The sequence below is a fragment of the Panthera tigris genome, chromosome B3 (genome assembly GCF_018350195.1).
Source record: "Panthera tigris isolate Pti1 chromosome B3, P.tigris_Pti1_mat1.1, whole genome shotgun sequence".
NCBI lineage: Eukaryota > Metazoa > Chordata > Mammalia > Carnivora > Felidae > Panthera > Panthera tigris.
Genome location: NC_056665.1, coordinates 53,836,727 through 53,860,563, shown reverse-complemented (window position 1 = coordinate 53,860,563; position 23,837 = coordinate 53,836,727). Strand labels below are relative to the sequence as shown.

The following is a 23,837-nucleotide window of genomic DNA, read 5'->3' as shown; positions in this document are numbered from 1 at the left end:
CTGCCAGGGTACCCAATTCTTAGTGGATCCAGAAACTTGTGTTTGAGTTGCAGGGGTTTGTAACACCAGTGTTCAGTGAGAGCTTACTCCCACAGAAATCCTGTAGTGTAGGTCCTGTTGTTATTCCCACTTCACAGATGAGCAAAGTGAGGCCCAGAGAGGTTCAATAACTTATTTGAGGCCACAAGTGACACATGAATCCGGGCAATTTAAGGTGAGAATACTAAAATGAATAAAAACCTCTTTCCTTCAAGGATTTTATAGTTTAGTAAAGGCAGAATACAATACAGGTTCTAAAGGTCTTATTACCAAAGTGCTATGGGGGGAGTGCAAATGAGGTAGAGTACATCAGGTTGGTAGCCAACGAATGGCTTTATGGAAGATTCTGGATGGAATAACGGGAGGTCTCCCCAGGCAGAGACATGAGCAGGAGTTAAGAACAGAGAAAGAGGGGCGTCTGCGTGGCTCAGTCAGCTGAGCATCTGACTTCCACTCAGGTCATGATCTCCCGGTTTGTGAGTTCAAGCCCCACGTCAGGCTCTGTACTGACAGCTTGGAGCCTGAGGCCCGCTTCACATTCTGTGTCTCCTTCTCTCTCTACCCCTCCCCCACTCATATTCTCTCTCTCTCTCTCTCTCTCTCTCTCTCTCTCTCTCTCAAAAATAGACATTAAAAAGAAAAAAAAAAAACAACAACAACAAGGAAACGAAAGCACATTTATTGGAACTCACAAATGTGCCAGGAAAATAGTCGTTAATTCCTACCAAAAACATCTTCCTCAGATACCATTTGTACTTTCTTCTCTCAATTATTGGTGACTTTTCCCCATGTCCTGCCAAGAGAAGTTCAACTATGTCCCCCAAGGATGAAGCAGTGTTTTCCAACACAATGCCCTTTCCTCCACCTTCCACATACAACAAAAAGCCCAAGCAATTGCTTCATAGAAACCTTAAACAAATACTTCAATCAGAGGAAACTTAAGAATCCACTGAACACCTTTGAGTTCTCACAACCAACAACACTGTCCTCATAGATTGATTAGGCATAATTAATGTTTGCTGAATTGAAGAATTCAGAATAAAGCAAAATCTCAAGCAATGAGAACACCTAAAAACTGTACAATTCTTTAAGAGTTTATAAAACAAAGAGTTTATAAAACTCTCCACAATTCTGTCACTTTATTCTTTCAACAATCCTTTGAGAAGATAATATTGTTCCTGTTGTGTGAATAAGAAATGTGGGAAATTTATCTCTGGCCCCACAAGCAGTAGATGAACTAAATTAATTCATGTAACATCCATAGCCTTTACAAAGTCATGGTGAGTGCTTTGTCACTTCTAAAAGGTCCTAAGGGATTTAATGCCCTGCTCATGCCACACAGTTTAAAGGGCAGAGCTAGAACTAGAATTTATAACTCTGTTCCCAGATGTATACTCTTTCCTCTGGGTGGCTACAAAATCACTGGACCAGGACAAACAGAAAGTGTTTTGTTTTGTTTTGCTTTGTTGGTGTTTAAAAACCAAAACCACAATGGTTAAGAATAGTGGGATATTAACCCCATAACCTGATGAAAAGATAAATTTGTAGAATTAATTGGAATGTCCTATCTGAATCTCCCTATTAAGTCATTCTGGTACATGGAGCTCCTAATCTTCTTTACTATCTACAATATTATCTTTTACTTTTGTAGTCTCCAAATAAAAATCCAAAATGGCTCATGCAGTATACTTATAGGAAAATAGGTTTGATACAGACAAGGATCAGGATGGAGTTGTAAAAATGAAAATGTGTAAGATTGTGGGTGATATTTTTATTTAACGTTTAAATTTCAGATCAAACAAATGCATGTTGAGTGTCTACTAACATGTATTAGATACATCTAAAACATGTTTTTAATAATTAACTATTTGAGAAGAATAAGAAAAGGATGGAAGAAAGGAGAAAAGGAGAATAATAATGATCATAGCTTTTACTTACTTTACTAATTTTTACTTTCTTCAGTCAAAAAGAATCCTTACCTTGTATATTTCACCCCCCCCAAATGAATAATTGCTTATAAACAAAACACTGACCATGTATTTTTTTCTAATGTAGAAAATGGCATGCTACCACCTCTCTATACTTTAGCAAGAAGCTTCTTTTTCAGTGCAGCTTACACAAATGTTTTAAAAAAACTTCCTCTGGAAATTTTCAACTTTCTACTGTCTCACATATTTTTAAAAGTGAAAGAGGGCTTATTTACAACAATTAGTGTGAAAGTAATTCTGACTTGAAGCTATAAAATTTTAAATAACAAAGAGGGCAATGAGACCACCACATGGCCTCTCTGGAAGGGACTAAGGTGCTGCAAAAAATGATACGAGATGCCCTGATGGGTGAGAGAGCCAAAGCCCACCCTTGGTCAGTACTGGAGTTGAGGTCAGATTCATCTTTCTAGTTCTTTAATTTCTAAAGGTGATATTTCCAATTCAGGTAGCAGACGAATGCCTTTGTTTTAAAACAAAACCTTTACTGTTGTAAACACCTAAAAAATGAATGCCTTTCTTCTGGGGGGATGGGGACAGTAGAGGAAGAGAGGACACTCGTTCAAATGTTCAAATATGGTCATGTCCAGTAAGGGGTTTATTTCTACCACCAGGTAGTAAAATGAAAACAAAACAAGGTTACTGCTGTCAAGTAAAGGAGGAAGGTGTGCCTGGCTCCCAGGGTCCAAGTTCTGGCACTAATAAAGACCTTTGCAGTGTGTTTGTCTGACCATTTACTTGGTTCTTCTTATGCAAGCCAATCTCATTGCAGTAAGTGAATCACACTCTTCATTTTCCCCTCCTGGTCCCAAAATTAAACTAGGAGCTCTGGAAGTTCAGCCCAAACATGTTTTAAAATTTCTTTTTAAGTGAGGAGTAGTGAGGGTTCCTTGTCTGGAAAACAAAGGTAACTTCTGAATATGCCAGCTAATTAGCCATCGCAGGCAAGCTCCTTTCCTTGCTTAAAATAGAATAAGCTGACATAAATTAATTTAGAATTCTAAGTATGAACAACTAGAGGTTATGCATCAGAATTAGGTACAACATTCTGTGGTCACTTCACTTCCAGCACCCAAGCCTGAAGACCCTAACTTAGGAAACCCAGGTTCAAGGCAATTGGGATGACTTTTAATGGGGTAAGGAGTCAGCATATGGTAGCAATTAGGAGTGGAGTTAAAATCCAGATGGCCTGTGTTTAACTCCTAGCTCTCCTATTGGCAAGCTATTTGATGGCACTGTTTTCTCATCTGTAAAATGGGAACAATAATAGAACAACCTGCCTTCCTTGAGCTAATGTAAAGATTAAATGAGCTAATCCTCAGGGAGCAGGAGGCATATTCATACTTCTAAATTATTATAGCAGTTCACCCATAAAAACATTGGCCCTTAGAAAAAGTTTTGTAGATGCCAAGTAGCTGGACAGACATAGAAAAATTCTGAAACAAAGTGAGATAATCAAGAGACACTACAGAGTTTTGGCATTTGAAGAACTCCTTTCTTCACTTATCCAAAGATTAAACCAATAGAACTATAATTATAGGAATCAGACCAAGATCAATGGAGATAAACACATCATTCTTGTCATTAATAAAGTTGCTGGAGACCAGGCTATAGGTCTGTGGGCCAAATGGGCTTGCTAATACTTGATCCCTGTTAGGTTCACCTAGCTGTAGATAAAGGGAGCTCTAAACTAGCTGGACCTTCCAAGCACCTCCACCACCAGGATTTGCTTTTGTAAAATTGTTGGAATGAAAGAGCAGGGCTCAATGTACTGTGAACACAGGCAGAGCCCAAAGAGAAGGGGAAGGAAGGAGGCTCTGGGTCATGGGCACCACTCCCTGCCCTCAAACCCAGCAATCATAGAAGTCACTCCTGGGAGAGGGATGTGGGCAAGGTAGTACAAAAAGCTCAAAAGATTATTTTGGTGCTGCCCCTCCAAGTGAAAATGTAAAGAACTGGATGTAGAGAAGAGTGGAGAATAAGCATTCCCATCCCATCATGTAGCCACAATAAAAAGGCCACATCTGTGCCATCCAATCAAGCAGCCCCAAGTCACATATAGCTATCTAACTCTAAATGTTTTTAAAAATCAAAATTAATTAAAATTTAATAAAATTTTAGGGGCACCTGGGTGGCTCAGTTGGTTGGGCGTCCAACTTTGGCTCAGGTCATGATCTCATGGTCCACAAGTTCGAGCCCGGAGCCTGCTTCGGATTCTGTGTCTCCCTCTCTCTCTCTGCCCCTCCCCCACTCAAGCTCTCTCAAACAAACATTTAAAAAAAATTTTTAATTGAAATTAAATAAAATTTTAAATTCAGTTCCTCAGTTGCACTGGTCACATTTTATGCGCTCAGTGTCCACACGGGGCTGTTGGCTGTCACACTGGACAGCACAAATATACAGTCCCGTCACTGCAGAAAGTTCTTTTTTTTTTTTTTAAGTTTATTTATTTTGAGACAGAGAGAGAGGGAGAGAGAGAGGGAGTGGGGGAGGGGAGAGAGAGGGAGAATCCCAAGCAGGCTCTGCATTGTCAGCACAGAGCCTGCTGAGGGGCTGAAACCCACAAACTTCAAGATCATGACTTGAGCTGAAATCAAGACTCAGATGCTTAACCAACGGAGCCACCCAGGCACCTCTCACTGCAGAAAGTTCTACTGGACAGTGCTGGGACACATGGATCACTGACTTCATGGAAATTTGTCTAAATGTGTGATTCATTTTAAACCAACGCTAATGAAACACCTATTGAACTGGTCTTCTTTCACCTGATGTGTGCACTTACACTTGCCTTCCATGCATCATTCCACAGACAGTTTTGCAAAAGCAAAGCAAGCACATGTACCATAACATAGAAAATATAACTAAATGAAGAATAAAGATGAGGGGAAATACAAATTAGAATATCAAGGCCAGAGGGCAAGGTGGAGCACAGATAAGTTACCCAGGAGGTCCTATAGAGTTAGGAGATTTGGGACATATGGTTGATTTCTGCCTTTCTTGGATTCACCCCAAAGAATGTGATAAATGAACACACTAGAATATAGATTAGTGAACAAGTGATTTCAGTCTAATATTTATCCTTGTTAGAGCACATACAGGGGGCTCTTTAAATATACTGTTTTTATGAATACATGAAGTGGGAATATGTCTAGCATTGCCACTGAAATATTCAATTGTAAATAAAATAATAGTTACATGTGTGGCACACTTTAATTTTTTCTAATTCCATTATAATCTAGTGCCATTCCTGGGACAAAGTAGTTGCCAAACATTTTTTTGAATGCACACATCTTAGAATTCCACATATGCCAGTGTTTTTAAAAAGTGAAGGTTAATCATCTAGTTGCACCAAAACTTTTTCACTGTAATCATTTTAATTGAACGCAGAACTAAATTAAGTTACATGAAGACTTTTCTTCTTAAGCAAAGAATCCTGAATATATGTGACCTTTTCTTAGAGCACACAGATGTATATTAGTATCCCATTGAGCCAGAACACTCCGAATTTTCAAAGTTTATATCCATTTTCCCCTCTGTCTTCTCTCTTACAAAAGACTGACATTTATTCATTCAGCCATCACTTGCTGTCTGCCCACCATGACCCAACATGGCACTAGGTGTGAGAGACCAGCCAGATCAATGTGCTCTTTGCCTTCAAGAACCCTGTAGTCATCTCAGTTCAGACAGAGAATTAGCACACAGGACTGGAAGGGATCTTTGGGATGATATAGTGGTCTGGCACCTTGATTGACACATGAAGAAACCATAGGCAGAGAAGATATAGTGCTGTCACTGAAGGAATGGAGCAGACTCAGTTCTAACCCAATTCACTTCACTGCCCTTACACTACACAGGTATCCCCAACTTTTTCAAAGTTTTCATTACACCACTTCATGAAAGAACTATTTCAGTACTTGTTTTCACTAACCAAAAGAAATATGAAAAGGATTTTTACCTTTATGAAAGGAAGGAAAAGCAAAAGTAGCATACAAGTTTGTAGTGAACCCTTACAGAAGTAGTGTGCACCTGAGAGCAAGAGAGTCCCCACCAAGCTCCTTCTCCCAGAACTATCCTCAGCATCTCAGTGTCTAGCCTCCAAAGCTTTGAACTGTCTGTGAGCATCTGTGCTTTATCTTGACTTATTTTGTGCATCATTAGCAAGATGTGTCTTAAGGTATCAGAAAGGCCTAAGAGAGATTATTTTGGGGGCCTGGGAATACTCAAAAAAGTTCTCCATATGAATTAAGGGTAAGAGTCTTTGATTTATGCTATATTGGCTTATTGAAGGTTTCACAGGACCACTCTACTTTCAGATAACAAAAGATACCTGTATCTGTCTGCATCTTTCCTACAGGTTAGAACCAGCAGATGCCACTCCCTAGTGTATTGCTGCTAATCTTTAATGAGCTGGAAAATAAGCTGGATAAGCTAATTTGAGTTGTGTCTAATCTAACAACATGGGGCTAGGGGTGCCAACCCCCACTCAGTCAAAAATCCATGAAGTATAACTTTTGACTCCCAAAAAACTTAACTACTAATACCCTACCAACCAGAGGCTTAATGATAACATTAACAGTCAATTAATACTTATTTTGGTAGTTATATGTATTATACACTATACGCTTACCATAAAGTAAGCTAGAGAAAAGAAAATGCTAAGAAAATCATCAGGAGAAAATACATTTGTAGTACTGTATAGTGTGTGTGTGTGTATATATATATATATATATATTATATATATAAATATATATGTATATATATATAAATATATATATTTATATATATAATATATAATATAAATATAGTGTGTATATATAAATATAAATATAAATATAAAATATAAATATAAATATATATAAAAATATAAATATAGTGTGTGTGTGTATATATATATATATATATATATATATATACACACACACACACAGACACACACACACACACACACACACAGAAAAAACCTACCGGTAAGGGCAGGGACAGGGGGGTGACCCACACAGTTCAAACCCATGTTGATCAAGTGTCAACTGTAAACTGTGAGAACCTGGCATATCGTCCTACGTATAAGGAGTCTAGGCCACAGTATGTGGACTTTGAGACCTCTCTTTTGGCTGTGCCAACCCCTTTGTACTTATTTTTGGTTCTCGGCTATTTTCCAAAGAATCGATGTTGTCAGGGACATAAACACTTCTCCATTTAGCGGGTGAGCTCTTTTGTAAATGGTCTGACCACTGAGTAGTCTTCTTAACATAGGCTGTTCCAAAGGATCAGTATACGCAGACAGTGCATTAATGAAAGAAGACTATTTCTGAAAGTGAATCTTTAGGAGTCTCAACTGAGTTATTCTTATTTTTTTTAACATTTATTTTTGAGGGGGGGTGGTGGTGAGAAAGGGAATGGCAGAGAGAGAGACGGACAGAGGATTCTAAGGGGCTCTGCGCTGACAGCAGACAGCAGACAGCCTGATGCAGGGCTCAAACTCAGGAAAGGCGAGATCATGACCTGCACTGGAGTTTGATGTTCAACCGACTGAGCCACCCAAGTGCCCCACAACTGAATTATTCTTGTAAAGAGATCTTGGGGTCACTCCTTTTTCCTATAGGAAAATGCCTCAGATTTAATGAAGGACACAACTTGATACATAAAACTGTACTGAACACAAATTTTCATAACGAATATGTATTTGACATAAAGACTACAATAACTTGAACTTTCAATCTCTCATATGGTTAGTTTTCTTGCCCTTTATTTAATGTGAACTACAGTTCATCACATATATTTTAGTCATTGAAGTGACCCCTTGAATTTTATCAAGGAAATTGTAACAGAGGAAGCTTGAGAATATAAATTATAGTACATTTGATAGGCAAAGCAAAATGTCATAAATAGCATTTTATTAGTTCAGACCAATAGAAATTTTTTATTGTGATTATTCAGGAAGAAGCATACATTTTTTTGTCCTCTGGTTATCTTCTTCAACTATACTGCAAATTAACAGTAATAATCCTATTATTAAGGGATAGTATTCAAAATATGTGAGAAAAAACTGTTCTTAAAGTACTGGAGCATTTTAAAATCTTTTATATGAAATGATAGCTTCATTTAAAATCTTCTGTGTCTATTGATTGAAAATATCACAAAGGAGGGCGTCTGGGTGGCTCAGTTGGTTAAGCATATGACTCTTGATTTCGGCTCAGGTCATGATCTCAGAGTTCCTAGGATCAAGCCCTGTGTTGGGCTCCACGTTGGGCATAGAGCCTGCTTAACATTCCCTCTCTCCCTTACCTTCTCCCTCTGCCACTCCCCTCCTCTCTCTCTCTCTCTCAAAAAAAGAAAAAAGATCACAAAGGAAATAGACGAAGAGATAATCACTCAGGCTATCAAAGTAATTAATTAATGTGTCTTTTTCAACATTTTATAATTGAGACTTTTTAGTAATACATTCTGGTATTCTTTTCTTAATTATTATTAATTAGTACAGATTTACCAAATTTTCAAATGTAAATACTTCAGTACATATGCTATTTTAACCTGAGATAAATTCTTTAAATTGTACTAAATACTCACAGCAACAAACTGGTTATTTTCTAATTTAACGATGTCTCCCACTTTGACATTCATCCATTTTTCATTCTGCAGTCTAAGAACAAAGACAAAATAAATTTTTTAATTAACAAAGAAGAATCAAGGAAATGTATTCACAATGAAACATCATATAACAGAAGACTTTCCTACAATGCAAAATTCAAAGGACCTTATATAACTAAGTCTTTTACCTGAGTGATGTGGGAACTAAAGCCCAGAGAGGTCAAGTGATTTGCTCAAGGATACCCAGTGAGTTGGGGGTATCCCTAAGATTAAACTCAAGATGCCTAACTTGGCTGTGTGCTCCATGGTGTCACCACCCCATGGTGCCAGCTTTGTATACCAGCTATTAACTCTTGCTTGCATTTCCTTGGCCAAAACATCGGCTGGTTGGGCTGGGGGCAGGGGTGAAGAGCGGGTAGCAATAAATTTAGTCATTATCATTCTTCTCAGACTCTACATTAATAAATATAGAAATAAAACATCACTGCCATTGTCTCAGAATTCTATTTAACTGGAGGCAAAACAAAGTGGTCCAAGGCAATAGCTACAATGCAAGTAAGAGGAAAAGAATAAAAATTTTGGAAAGGGCATGAACAACAATGGGGGATCAAAGCAGCCTTGTGAGCCTGAATGAGAAAGAACACCTACCCATCATCCATAAGCCTGTGGCTGAAGAACAGGCTTGGTCGCACTTTCATAGCCAGGAGCAATAGCTCAGAATTGAGAACCACCTAGCCAAGAGGCCGCACTGCTTTCTTTTAGGCTTATGTATATAATGGAGCCCCTAGTCTACCCTTCACCACGTTCAAAAGGACTTATGATAAGCTATTGAATCTAGTTGGTTTGGCCCCTTGTGACACTTTAGGAAGACAGGCCATCTGGAAACAGAACACCTGTGGCAGTATACCATGATGCTAATCACTCCATCTGAAATTCTCTGAAACAAAAACCAGCTTTGTTTTCCAAGTTGAAAGCCTTCTTCACACTTCTTTCCCAGCAATCTCCTTTTAAGAGAGAAGGCTGGGATGAGAAGGGCAGGTTCCCCAACAAGTTAAGATGGGCAGGTTAATTTCATTGTGCAGTATTTTAAAAAACAACCTAATTTACTTGTTTTATAGGCTGGAAAACAGTTTTAAATATTTATACAACTGTGAAATATGCCTCACACTATCAACCCTGCTGGGTCATTTGGCTTAAACACTCAAAGAATTTTTCTTTAATACGGATCCAAGTACATGTTGTTCTGGAAAGTTTTCAATTGGAGCATTTTCATCTCTAGCCAGAATTCAATCGTTTTTCCAATACCATACTTTTCTGCACTTTATCTACTTCAAGAACAATGGAGAACACACGAAGTCCTTCTAAATCTCATTTTATTTATTTTTACAGGTATGGATTATGTGCTGATTTATTTCTCCTGGATACCACCTCCTTTGGAGCATGAGTGGCATTTCTTAGGGGACAGTATCTCAGATAAAAGCTTATGTGAATGGACTGAGATGAATTGCCCTGAATGGACTACTGAATTGCCCTGAAGTGTCTACTGAAAGTGCATCCGCTTTGAAGGGAAGCTCAGATGATATGAAGTTTCATTTCCAAACTCTTATTCCTCCGTCCTATCTACTAAAGCTCTAGGAAGGACTGTACCCTAACTCTTCCACCCAAATAGATAACCAACCAAAGTAAAAAGGGAGCTCTATAGGATATCTTACACATTTCAAAATGCACATTTGATAGTTAAGTATGAACAGATAGATAGCAAAAGCCACTATTTGGGAGAACAAACTAAAACCTGAGTTTTGGGGTTTTTTTTTTTTAATTCTAAATTGCTTTTCTCAAGTTCAGTATCTTATTACATTTAGTTCTTATATTTATAGAAGCATCTTATATTTAGGTATTAAATATTATAGTATCTTACATTTATTTAGTTCTCTCTGTAGAACTAAACCAATTAGAAAGAAATTATTATAAGTGTGGTGGTATCTATGGGAATTACTTGAATTAACTGCGACACTTGGAAAAATACTAGAACAAAATCTCTTTAAGAAAAAAATTTGCAGAGACACCTGGGTGGCTCAGTTGATTGAGCATCTGACTTTGTCTCAGGCCATGATCTCAGTGTTTGTGAGTTCGAGCCCCACATCAGGCTGTGTGCTGACAGCTCAGAGCCTGGAGCCTGCTTCAGATTCTGTGTCTTCCTCTCTCTCTGTCCCAACCCCACACTTCACTCTGTCTCTGAAAAATGAATAAAGATTCAAAAATTTTTTTATTAAGGGGCGCCTGGGTGGCTCAGTTGGTTGAGCGTCCAACTTCAGCTCAGGTCATGGTTTCATAGTTCATGAGTTCGAGGCCCACGTCCAGCTCTGTGCTAATAAACAGCTCAGAACCTGGAGCCTGCTTCAGATTCTGTGTATCTCTCTCTCTCTCTCTCTCTCTCTCTCTCTCTCTCTCTCTCCCCCTCCCCTGCTCATGCTCTGCCTCTGTCTCTCAAAAGTAAATGTTAAAAAAAAATTTGTTAAAAAGTTAAAAAACAAATTTGCAGAACTCCAGAGTATGCAAAGAATCACTGATATGATAAACATGAAACTTTATCAAAACCATATGGAGAAAGATAAAGCAGAGCAAAATATCTTTCCTCATGCCAGGTGCTCATGCCTTTCTCCCCTCACACCTACCTGCACCCCTACCTACATTTTAACCTCTACTTTCTCACATACTAAATAGTTCAAAAAGTAGAAAAACACTCAGATTATTTACTAATATCTTGCTAAGATCTGACTATTCATCTACCAATGTCATCTGACAGGCAAAGAAAGCAGAAAAAACCTGAACACCACATATGAACCCAGGATCCTTTATCTCACCCAAGTCCTCTTTTTCTCTCTTGCCACCTGTGTGCCCTGTGCCCAAAACATATATCTATCAGTCTCTCTGAGATCCTCTTCCCAGAAGTCCCCTTTGTTATTCCAGATATCTTCCAACACCTGCTCTACCTTGACCACCTACCTTTCTCTACTTACCCCAATGGAAAGTTCTCCCCTAAAAAGGAGCATTCCAAATATTTTGCTTCCAAAGTCTATATTTAACAGTATTTGAGACCTTAAAAACTTTCTGGTATGTATATGTGCAAATTCCACAGGACACAGTATCATTTCTGCAGGCCATGGGCTATAGAAAACCTTCACCAGGCAAAAATGCAGGTTGGCACAAAATTTTTCTGAACTTGAAACAAAATATTGTTGGCAAGGTACATAATTATGGGAGAAATTTCCTTGAAAGAAATATTATCCCAAACTAATTAGCAACCTGGCAAGAAACAGCAAGCAGTATCCAATGCTTATTTCATCAATAACCCCAACAACAGACACACAGACCTATGTGTCAGATTTGTGGACAGCACCCTGCCAAGAAGACAGCATAATCCTTACCAAGTGAGCTTATGACAGAAAGTCATCTTATGACTTAAAACAGTTAACAGAAAGTAAGTGAAGAATAAAAGGAAGAAGAAGAAAATGGATTATTTTAGCGAGGAGAAGTAATACTCTACAGATCCAATTAGAGTTTTGTGAGAAAAGGGTATGGGATATTAGTAAACAACAGGCTATGTGTGGTATCTTGGTTAAACCCCGTATTTGAATGTATATGTCGAAAAATCTGGTACGTGTACAATACAATCAAGGAGGGAGGGGTTTAATATTTTTAATATTATTTCCTATTCTATCTTGGCAGATAATTATAACTACAATTAACTAGGATATCAGAGATATGTTTCAGTGAGCACTCAGGGTCTTAGCTATCCAAACTTACTGAAACTTACAGTATCCAAACTCACTGACCAAGTATAAACTGATAAAGACCTGAAAATAAATTTAAATCATCCATATGTTAAATCCCACCATTTTTCTTGTCCTACCTACTACAACCACCACTGATGACACATCAAAGACATACCAACAAGACCAGAGGGGCAGACCAGAAGATTTAATTTAAAGCTCATCTTCAAAATATTTCTAAACTTCTTCTAAGATGTTAGCTTGTATAGTGATTGCATTTCGTCATCATCCTGAAACAATGAAAACAGACACTCCCCTGGCTCTCCATGTGTGGTGCAGCTGTTCTCGGGGCTCGTGTTTGGAGCAAGCTTGCATCACAGCTCTGTGAGGGGGACACAGGATGGCCTCATGGGCTGCAAGGAAGATATCTGGGTCCACAGACTTGGCCATTACCTTTGTCAGGGAAAGCCCTTCTGCTCTCATAAAGGAATTAAAATATATGAATATTCTGAGAGCAAGTTAATTCATTTAATTTCACTGAATCCAGAAATTCCAAGATTTTTAAATAAGCTTCCATTTTCCATATCATTACATAATTATCTCACATTTTGAAATGACATAATCTAATTAATGCATCTTTGAATCAGGCTTTTGTAAAATAGATGCGGTAATGGTAGAGACTTTACCTTAGTAAACTCACAAGCTGATTGCTAAATATAAGCCAAAATTAAAGAAAAAAATTCATAAAATTTCAATTCCAAAGTCACCATAAAACACATGAAGTTAAACTGCCACTGAATGGCAACTAGAATTACTTTGAGGAAGGAATTGTTTTTAAATACACCCACTAACTATATACCTATTCTCAGAACATCAGATAATCTGAGCTCTGAGAAAAGATAGTGAGAGATAGCAACTGTATTTAGTAACTATTAATAAACTGTTCTGAATCTTCTTCCTCCTAATGTGACATACAGAGCTGCTAGCTAGGCTATGCTGAGAAACTTCTTGAGAAAATGCAATTCCAAGAGTGAGATAGTACCTACCATGTTCCCTGTTGTTGAACTATTGGCTCTAGAGGCTAGAAATCAAGCATTTGCTTTGAGCAAAATACCTTAAGCTGACTGCTGAAGCTTAAGGGACATAAGGAGATCTTCAACAGGCTCCTCAATATTCCTGTCATCTTTTCCATACTTTAATATTTCTTATTGCCCATTAGAGCCCAAAAAGAGAATTTCCTCAAAGCTACAGAAGACATGTTGGGGTACCAGAGAGATAAGATAATTAAGAAGGTCAATATAATTGACCTCCCCTAATTAACCAGTCAATCCACATCAATGATTTTGGTTCCTTCTTTAACCTCAAGCCCACATCAGACCTGTAACACACAAAAACATTCTTCTACCCACACAGACCTTGTTTTATTCACCAGTGTATCCCCAGGACCCAGCATAATGCCTAACTCTCAGCAGGAACTCAAGAAATATTTGTTGACTGAGATACCTGGGGGGCTGAGTCGGTTCAACTTTTGATTTCAACTCAAGTCATGATCTCACAGTTGGTAAGATTGAGCCCTGCTTGGGGCTCTGCACTGACAGTAAAGACCCTGCTTAGGATTCTCTCTTTGCCCCTCTCTCTGCCCTTCCCCCACTCATGCACACATGCGCATATGCGCACATGCACAATCCAACCAGGACTGGAAACTGAGTCTATCTAACTACAAAGCCCATGTTCCTAATATATCTATATTTATTATTCTTTTTTACTTCATTTTCAATGATTACTACATCTTGCCTATTTAGAAAGAGGATGGACCCTCAAGAGCTGAAGGGATTTAATCAAGAGCAATAGTATATACCACTGTGTATAAAAACAGCTGATCCCAAAATAGCTTGCGGACATGGGCCCCTGACATAATTTTCTCTCTCTTCTCAAGACAAATAAACATTTAAAAAATACAACATTTGCTGAATGATAGCATTTCCCTAAATGTCTAATATATAGCAACCAGTATTTATTTAGTGCTTACTGTATTCCAAGGACTGTGCTGATGCCTTCATATACAAGGTTTCCAAATAAAAATAAATGACACCCAACTAAATTTGAATTTCAGATAGACAAGTAATTTTTTCATATAAGTATACCTCCTACAATATTTGGAACATATGTATACTAAAATATTATCATTGTTTATCTGAACTTCAAATTTAACTGGACATCCTGTATTTTAATGTGTTACATCTGGAAACACTACTTGTGTATCTTCTTCCCTCATTTAATCCTGACAACAACCCTATGAGATAGGTACTATTGCTACTCACATTTTATAGAATACAAAACTGAGGTTCAGAGAAATAGAGACATTTGCCTTATTTTGTAACATCAAAAATTGTAATGCCCACACACTTCGAAGTAGGCATTTCACTTTAAGCAACTGATCATACAGGTGTTCAAAGATGGATGTACAATGATGTTTACTGCAGTATTATGTTATAAACTATCAATGCCCATCAATAACGATTAGACAGATGTGCCACGGTACATGTATTTAATTATGGCCCATCTACTCAATGGAAGGAATACAATTCAGCCACTGAGAAGATAGGTTGCATGTGTAATATAAAATATCCTCTAAGTTACATTATTAGGTTAAAAATAAGCACGTTCAGGACACTACATATGCATGGTAAGATTCTAACTGGTTCAAAGCAAGGATATACCTACATAACCTCTATTCTTAAATACATGGAAAATTTCTTAAAAGAAATGCAAGAAATCATTCAGTGATTGCCACTAGAGAAAGAAAATGAAGAGGAAAATTGGAATGGAAGGGAGACTTCACTTTATGGTATACTTTTGTGTACAACTTGAATTTTTGGCATTACATAGATTGGTATTTAAAGGTCAATTGGGGAGGAAAAAATTATAAGAAAACTCTTCCAAGGCCACATGTAAGTGGCAGAGCCAGGACTGGAACCCGAGTCTATCTAACTACAAAGCCCATGTTCCTAATATATCTATATTTATTATTCTTTTTTACCTCATTTTCAATGATTACTACATCTTGCCTATTTAGAAAGTGGATGGACCCTAAACAGCAGAAGAGAGTTGATCAAGAACAATAGTACAGGGGTGCCTGGGTGGCTCAGTCGGTTGAGTGTCCGACTTAGTCTCAGGTCGTGATCTCATGGTTCGTGGGTTCGAGCCCCGCGTCAGGCTCTGTGCTGAGAGCTCTTGGCCTAGAGCCTGCTTCAGATTCTGTGTCTCCCTCTCTCTGCTCCTCCCCTGCTCACACTGCTGTCAGAGCCACAGGAGAGTAAGACATAAAGCTTGGCCCTGATCCTATAACAGACTGGTGAACAGGATCTCACTACATTGAGAAGGAGCCTAATATTTGTATCTTTGGAATCTATTTATTTTGAAAAATGCAGATGTTTCCCTTCTTTTCCTCCCTTCTTATTCACACAGTGCTTATGCTGAGGCAGAGCCACACAGGGAGGTCTGAGATCAGCTGCTGAAGAGGTTTGCATACCAATTTGCCCAGGGGGAAGGGTGGGAGGAAGGAGAGATGATAAAAGATACAGTCCTTCAGCATGGATAAATCAGTTCAGTGATTTGCTGAGAAAAAGTAATCAATTTTATAGATGTCCTGCCTAATTTATATAAATCTTTGCAGCTTCTATTGTGCATTATGTGGATGCAGAAACAGACACACAATTTAGCCTTCCTATTCTCAAAAGAAAATAATCAATTCACTAAGTTTCACCTGAACAATCAGCCTACTGAGAGTTGTACAGAAAGTGTATTCTCTTTGATCATTTCCCTAAACTGAAACTTGTCCTGAATCAGCCTCCTAAGATCCTGTCTTCTGTAAATTCTTAGTAGGATTCTATTAACAGATGCCTAAGAGATGATGAGACCACAAGAAAGTCAGAAGAAAACTGTTTCAAGGAAGATGATTACAATCTTCTCTCACATATGAATGCTGAAGGAAATGCCTTAGATTGGCCATGGAGAAAACAGAGCTGTTTAGGTCTAGTCTGATTTCTGGGCAGCAGCTTCAGAAGGAGATCTGTGTGCAAGAAGTTTATAGGCAAGTTCTCTTGGCACTGACACCTGGGAGAGAGTGAGGGAGACAGTTGGGCAGAGGGAGGAGTTGGACTATTGATACAGTCACAACAAAGGTTTAGCCAACTTCATGGGGAGCTCTGGAGCTTCAGAGCTGGATCAAGGGGGCCAGATTATACCTTGGCATTGTTCACTCAATGGATGAAGTGTGACTTCAGCAAGAAGGGGTGACTTTGAACAAAACAGTTCTCCTCAACCAATGGCAATTCCCAGAGGGGCCTGACAGTTGAGAGTTGTATGTAGGCAGCACTCCTGATAGCTGGGGAAATGTGCTCTGCAGTCTGGAAGGGGGCTATGGGTGGCACAGCAGAGCAACCCCTACAAACTGAGAGCCCACTTCCCAATTTTACTATTGACATGCTCTTGCAATTAGATTACTTTTCCATTCTAATCTATTTCAATTTCTAACAACTCCAATTTCAATTCTGTAAAGTCAATATGAGCAACTGCCATGAGTCTTTGTGCTCCCTACTCCATCTTATAACTTTTGGAGGAAAAGTCTGTAAAACTTTGGATTGCCCAATTCACTACAATGATTAGTAAATGAAGTTGAAAGATAAATTTTTAGTAGTTTGCTATTAAAAAATACTGTACTGATAACCACTTACTACCCAAATATCTTAGAGTGTCTATAGGAAAAAAAATCACCATTCCTAAAATATTCCTCATATGAAGAACACATTTTGGTGGAAAAAAAAAAAAAACAAAAACAAGCTATTACCTTAGTCTGAGTAGATCAACCATTCTCTTCATCTAAGTTGCCGCACCTTATTTTGAGAAATCAGAGAATATGCTCTGACCCAGATCAGTAGTGAATAACAGCAACTCTTTTTGAAAACACCCCAAAAAAAGACAGTTCCCAATGGAGGAGAATGACACCTGAATATCTTGGTTCCAGGATTAAAAGCCTGTATTATGCTTTCCATTGCTATTATTAAAAAAAAAAAACAAAAACAAAAACAAAAAACTTTAATTTTTATTTATTTAGAGAGAAAGAGAGCATGCACGTGAGCAAAGGAGGGGCAGGGGGGGTGAAGAGAGAATCCCAAGCAAGCTCTGTGCTGTCAGCACAGAGCCCGATGTGGAACTCAGTCTCACGAACCATGAGATCATGACCTGAGCCGAGATCAAGAGCAGACACTTAACTGACTGAGCCACCCAGGCACCCCTCACGTTGCTATTTTTTTAAGGTTTGTTTGTTTTAGAGAGAGTGTGTGTAAACACAGAGAAAAAGTGAGAGAAACCCAAGAAGGCTCTGCACTGTCAGCATGGAGCCTGACAAAGGGCTCAAACTCACTAACACGAGATCGTGACCTGAGCTGAAACCAAGAGTCAGATGTTCAACCAACTAAGCCACTCAGGTGCCCCCCTCATTGCTATTCTTGATCAATTTTCCTATATAGAGAAAGGTTAAGAAATAACCAAATGTCTATTAAGCCAGAAAAGAAATATTAGCTGGTTAACATGCCAAGTAATAACACATGACATACCAATGAGGATAAAGCAGTGGTGTCTCTAGTGTGATTTTATTTGCTCTTGTCAGAGAACCTAGTATTTCTGGAAATAGTAATCCTGATTTTGTGGCACAAAGTACTACTATGGATATTAGTGGAAGATCATGAGTTCATTTACTTACTAGAATTATAGTCACAGTAAGTCCTACACACTTTTTAAGAAAGTTTTTAAGTAGTTAGTAATGTTTATCATTTTGAGTTTCTCAGCAATAGGATGGATGTAGGTAAAATTCTTAATTAGATCACCACTCAGTAGCATGTGAAGTATCATCTCCCTTCATTAATGAATTCAAAACTGCCCCATATCTGCAAAATGAATACTCTGAGTCAGGGGCTGAGTGTCAGAGCTACAAGTGGAACTAGATACAAACCATGGTTATAAAGGAATCTACAGACTAGTGGGAAATATAACTCTAGCCCTTAAATAACATTAGTTAAATTATCTTTGCCTTCTGATACCTGGAGCATGTGGATATTGTTTTAGTCAGGAATGAAGAATACCTGTACTCCAGAACAATGATCTCAGTAGTAGACTGTTTGCCATACAGCTGTCATCAAAGCCCAGCAAGAAAACTGACAGACCAGAGAAATTGTCTAATAAAGTATATATCAACTTTCATTCCTCAAGATATTCCCAGATTTGTCCCCTTATATAGTGAGCTCATCAGAAAAATATATGCCTGGACTGTATTATCCTAGTCCCTCTAGACTTGACTTTTCATGACTTAACATCATGCCAACAGATTTCAGTCGGGATTTACTCATGGTCATGAGTAAAATATCTCTACTTTTTGAGGATTCAACCATTATGTCATTCATATTCCTCTCAAGATCAGGATAAATTTTATTGCTCCCAATTACTAGAATACTTCTTTTCATTAGGTCATCAGTTTTGTACCCCAGACCATTAGGAAGAGAGACAAATTCAAGGTAATGTTTCAAATTCATGAATGACAAATCCTAATGAATTGTTTAAACAAACACTTGGGCACTTTATAGTAAAGACCCTATCCTTTGAAGATGACATTCTTAAAAGGGAGAATCATGACCTCCTATTTATGAAAGGAACAATGTAACACAGTAGAAAGTCTGTGTCGGGGCGCCTGGGTGGCTCAGTCGGTTAAGCGGCCGACTTCGGCTCAGGTCATGATCTCACGGTCCGTGAGTTCGAGCCCCGCGTCGGGCTCTGTGCTGACAGCTCAGAGCCTGGAGCCTGTTTCAGATTCTGTGTCTCCCTCTCTCTGACCCTCCCCTGTTCATGCTCTGTCTCTCTCTGTCTCAAAAATAAATAAAAACGTTAAAAAGAAAAATTAAAAAAAAAAAAAAAAAGAAAGAAAGTCTGTGTCATTAGAATCAGAAGACATGGAGAACTGATCCCATTCACAATTGCACCAAGAAGCATAAAATACCTAGGAATAAATCTAACCAAAGATGTAAAAGATCTGTATGCTTAAAATTATAGAAAGCTTATGAAGGAAATTGAAGAAGATATAAAGAAATGGAAAGACATTCCCTGCTCATGGATTGGAAGAATAAATATTGTCAAAATGTCAATACTGCCCAAAGCTATCTACAATTCAATGCAATCCCAATCAAAATTGCACCAGCATTCTTCTCAAAGCTAGAACAAGCAATCCTAAAATTCATATGGAACCACAAAAGGCCCCGAATAGCCAAAGTAATTTTGAAGAAGAAGACCAAAGCAGGAGGCATCACAATCCCAGACTTTAGCCTCTACTCCAAAGCTGTAATCATCAAGACAGCATGGTATTGGCACAAAAACAGACACATAGACCATTGGAATAGAATAGAAACCCCAGAACTAGACCCACAAACGTATGGTCAACTAATCTTTGACAAAGCAGGAAAGAACACCCAATGGAAAAAAGACAGTCTCTTTAACAAATGGTGCTGGGAGAACTGGACAGCAACATGCAGAAGGTTGAAACTAGACCACTTTCTCACACCATTCACAAAAATAAACTCAAAATGGATAAAGGACCTGAATGTGAGACAGGAAACCAACAAAACCCTAGAGGAGAAAGCAGGAAAAGACCTCTCTGACCTCAGCCGTAGCAATCTCTTACTCGGCACATCCCCAAAGGCAAGGGAATTAAAAGCAAAAGTGAATTACTGGGACCTTATGAAGATAAAAAGCTTCTGCACAGCAAAGGAAACAACCAACAAAACTAAAAGGCAACCAACAGAATGGGAAAAGATATTTTCAAATGACATATCGGACAAAGGGCTAGTATCCAAAATCTATATAGAGCTCACCAAACTCCACACCCGAAAAACAAATAACCCAGTGAAGAAATGGGCAGAAAACATGAATAGACACTTCTCTAAAGAAGACATCTGGATGGCCAACAGGCACATGAAAAGATGCTCAACGTCGCTCCTCATCAGGAAAATACAAATCAAAACCACACTCAGATACCACCTCACACCAGTCAGAGTGGCCAAAATGAACAAATCAGGAGACTATAGATGCTGGAGAGGATGTGGAGAAACGGTAACCCTCTTGCACTGTTGGTGGGAATGCAAATTGGTGCAGCCACTCTGGAAAGCAGTGTGGAGGTTCCTCAGAAAATTAAAAATAGACCTACCCTATGACCCAGCAATAGCACTGCTAGGAATTTACCCAAGGGATACAGGAGTACTGATCCATAGGGGCACTTGTACCCTAATGTTTATAGCAGCACTCTCAACAATAGCCAAATTATGGAAAGAGCCTAAATGTCCATCAACTGATGAATGGATAAAGAAATTGTGGTTTATATACACAATGGAATACTACATGGCAATGAGAAAGAATGAAATATGGCCCTTTGTAGCAACATGGATGGAACTGGAGAGTGTTATGCTAAGTGAAATAAGCCATACAGAGAAAGACAGATACCATATGGTTTCACTCTTATGTGGATTCTGAGAAACTTAACAGAAACCCATGGGGGAGTGGAAGGAAAAAAAAAAGAGGTTAGAGTGGGAGAGAGCCAAAGCATAAGAGACTCTTAAAAACTGAGAACAAACTGAGGGTTGATGGGGGGTGGGAGGGAGGGGAGGGTGGGGATGGGTAATGAAGAGGGCACCTTTTGGGATGAGCACTGGGTGTTGTATGGAAACCAATTTGACAATAAATTTCATATATTGAAAAAAAAAAAGAATCAGAAGACATGGACTTGGGTCCAAGTTCCCCACGCATCAGCCATGTGACTTGGCCAAGAGGTTGACCCAAATTCCAATTCCCCACTATGATCTACATTAATTAGTTCAGCCAACCCTCAGAATGCCTCTTATTCCTAAGACTAAGGTCTTTAAAATAGGATAAACTCATCTGACATTTCAACACCTATCAAGATATCTATGAATGTCATGTAAGACACATTTATGAAAGCATTTTGTAAACTATAAAATTATATATAAAGTACTGTGACTACTTTTTATTATTATGAAGTATCTCCTTATAAGGATGGTACAATCTGATTTTTACTTCAAGTCTTCAAAAGAGCAATCTATATTCAATACCTCCACTTTGTGACTGCCCATGTTTTCTCCAATTAGGATTCTGTCTCCATCCCTCCAACTCCAGCCTCTCTTCATACTGCTAAATCCAAGGATCAGTTCTCAGCCTTACTTTACTCAGCATTAGCTACACCCTCCAGCTTCAAACACTTTATTTGTTTTAAATCCAGAGCACCACATTTCCTTGATTGTGCTCTTACTTCCTCAGACATTTTTTCTCAAATCTTCACCCAGCCTTTTCCACCCTTATTACATTTTCAATTCTTAAAGCATCCCAGAACTTCTCCCTTTACTATCTAGTGTCTGGACTCTCACCCTAAGTGGCCAAATGACTTTCACATAGATTTTCAGACCTCTCCACTAAGTTTCAACTACCCATTCTATACCTCTTCAGAATGACTAAAATCTCAATAGAATTCTAGTCTCCCAGTCCAGTCAAAAAACAAAATAAAACACTATCACAATAGCATGTTCCTTCCCAGTCTTCCTCATCCTGGAACCTCAGCCAAGAACCATGGACTTCTGATTTCTCTCTTCACACACACCCAAAATGGCAGCACTCTTATTGGCTCTACCCTCAAAATACACTTCAACCTTTGTTTTTTTTTTTTAATATGAAATTTAGTGTCAAATTGGTTTCCAACCTTTGGATATTAGATGATATTAAGAGAGTATCATGGTTAAACATATTTTAGGCCCTATCTTTTCAAGACAAATGTTAAAGTAATTACTGGTAATGTGATGTGACATAACAGGATTTGCTTTTAAAATATCCCAGAAAATAAAAAGTGAGAATGGATACAAAAATGGAAGAAAGTTGGTAACTGCAGCTGATTAATACATAGATAATAATTCATTATACTGTTCTATTTTCATGTGTTTGAAAATCCCTAAGATTTATTTCTATTTTTTATATCCTGCATTGCTACCACCACGTCTGTGGAATTATCTCACCTGGACAACAGTAAGAAACTCTTAATTTGTTATCCTAATTTTGTTCTTGCCCCTTTCTGCAGTCCACTGTCCACACAGCATCCAGGAAAATCTTTTTGTCATTCCATGCTATTCTCCTGCCTAAAACCCTCCAATAGCTTCTCATTACATTGAGTATAAGATTAGAATTCCCCGACATGACCACCAAGAATTGGCTCTTGCAAACCCCTCAGAACTTACCTTTATCGCAAAACTTTAGCCACGGTATGTATCTTAGTATCAAGTTCATTTCACCTTGAAGCTTTTATATTTGTTCCTTTTACCGAAGATTTTGGCATGGCTTTCTCACTCTCAAATCTCATCTACCCAAGAGGTCTTCTCAGGCCACCTTATTTGAAATCACTTCCTCATTTTTAATCTCTATTATATTATCCTTTTTATTTTCTTTGTTACAACCACCTGAAATCATATTATTTGCTTATATTTTATCATTTGTCTTCTCCACTTATAGTAGGCCCCTTAGGGCAGGGATTTTTCTGTCCTGCTCATTTCTGTATCCCCAATATTTAGGACAGTGCTGGCTCCATATATATTTATTGAATGAATACTTGAATGGACTAGCTTTTTACATGGCCATTCATGCTGCATACTTAGCATATGTAGCTCTGGGGCTGAAGTGAGTAATAGTTCCAGATGGCTACACCTGTTGGGGAGGCCCTAAGAAAGTAGCCCTAGCAGAGGTAACTGCAGGATATAGAAAGAGGGCAAGGAAAGGATGAATCATTTCAGGCAAACGATAACAGCTTAGAGAATAATAGCCTTATTCATTTTCCTCAAAATGTTAACTTTCAACTTGTATTTCAGATGGCTATACAGCAAGATGTGCATCCCAAAGGGATGCCAACTTTTTTCACGTCTTTGAATTTCCAATTCCTTATCATTATCTATGTCATGAATGTATGTTGCTGGTTGGAAGAATAAACGGATCTCTGACTTTAACAAATACTGAGCAGCTACTATATATCAGGCAGTGGGCATAAACACTGTGTAGTTCCTGGTCTGAAGAGGCTCACAGCCAATGGGAAGCCTAAAGTGAACTAAGTATTAAAATTCTTGGTTAACTCTAGCCTATTGGAGGACAAAAGGAATACTCATTGCCTACCTGCCTGACATGGATATTGGAGAGATTTCCAGAAATGATTAACACAGGAGCTAAACCCCGTTGAATTAAAAAAAAAAAAAAAAAAAAAAAAGGAGAAGAGAAAAGCAAAATGCAGATTTAAGAAAGGCAAGTAGTTTTGTGTGATTATAGGCAATGGTAGAGAGGCAAATTGGAAAAAAAAAAACATGAT

At 38.3% G+C, this 23,837-nt stretch overlaps 1 protein-coding gene across 15 annotated transcripts in view; it reads right to left on the bottom strand.

Annotated features, from left to right (window-relative positions):
• The window catches only part of ATP8B4 (ATPase phospholipid transporting 8B4 (putative)), a 255,880-nt gene that overhangs the window by 119,978 nt on the left and 112,065 nt on the right, over nucleotides 1-23,837 (bottom strand). For all 15 annotated transcript variants that reach the window (XM_042988887.1, XM_015537428.2, XM_042988899.1 and 12 more), the window contains one exon: nucleotides 8,592-8,664. In XM_042988887.1, coding sequence (XP_042844821.1) covers nucleotides 8,592-8,664 — 73 coding nt within the window. The remainder of the gene's footprint in view (nucleotides 1-8,591; nucleotides 8,665-23,837) is intronic.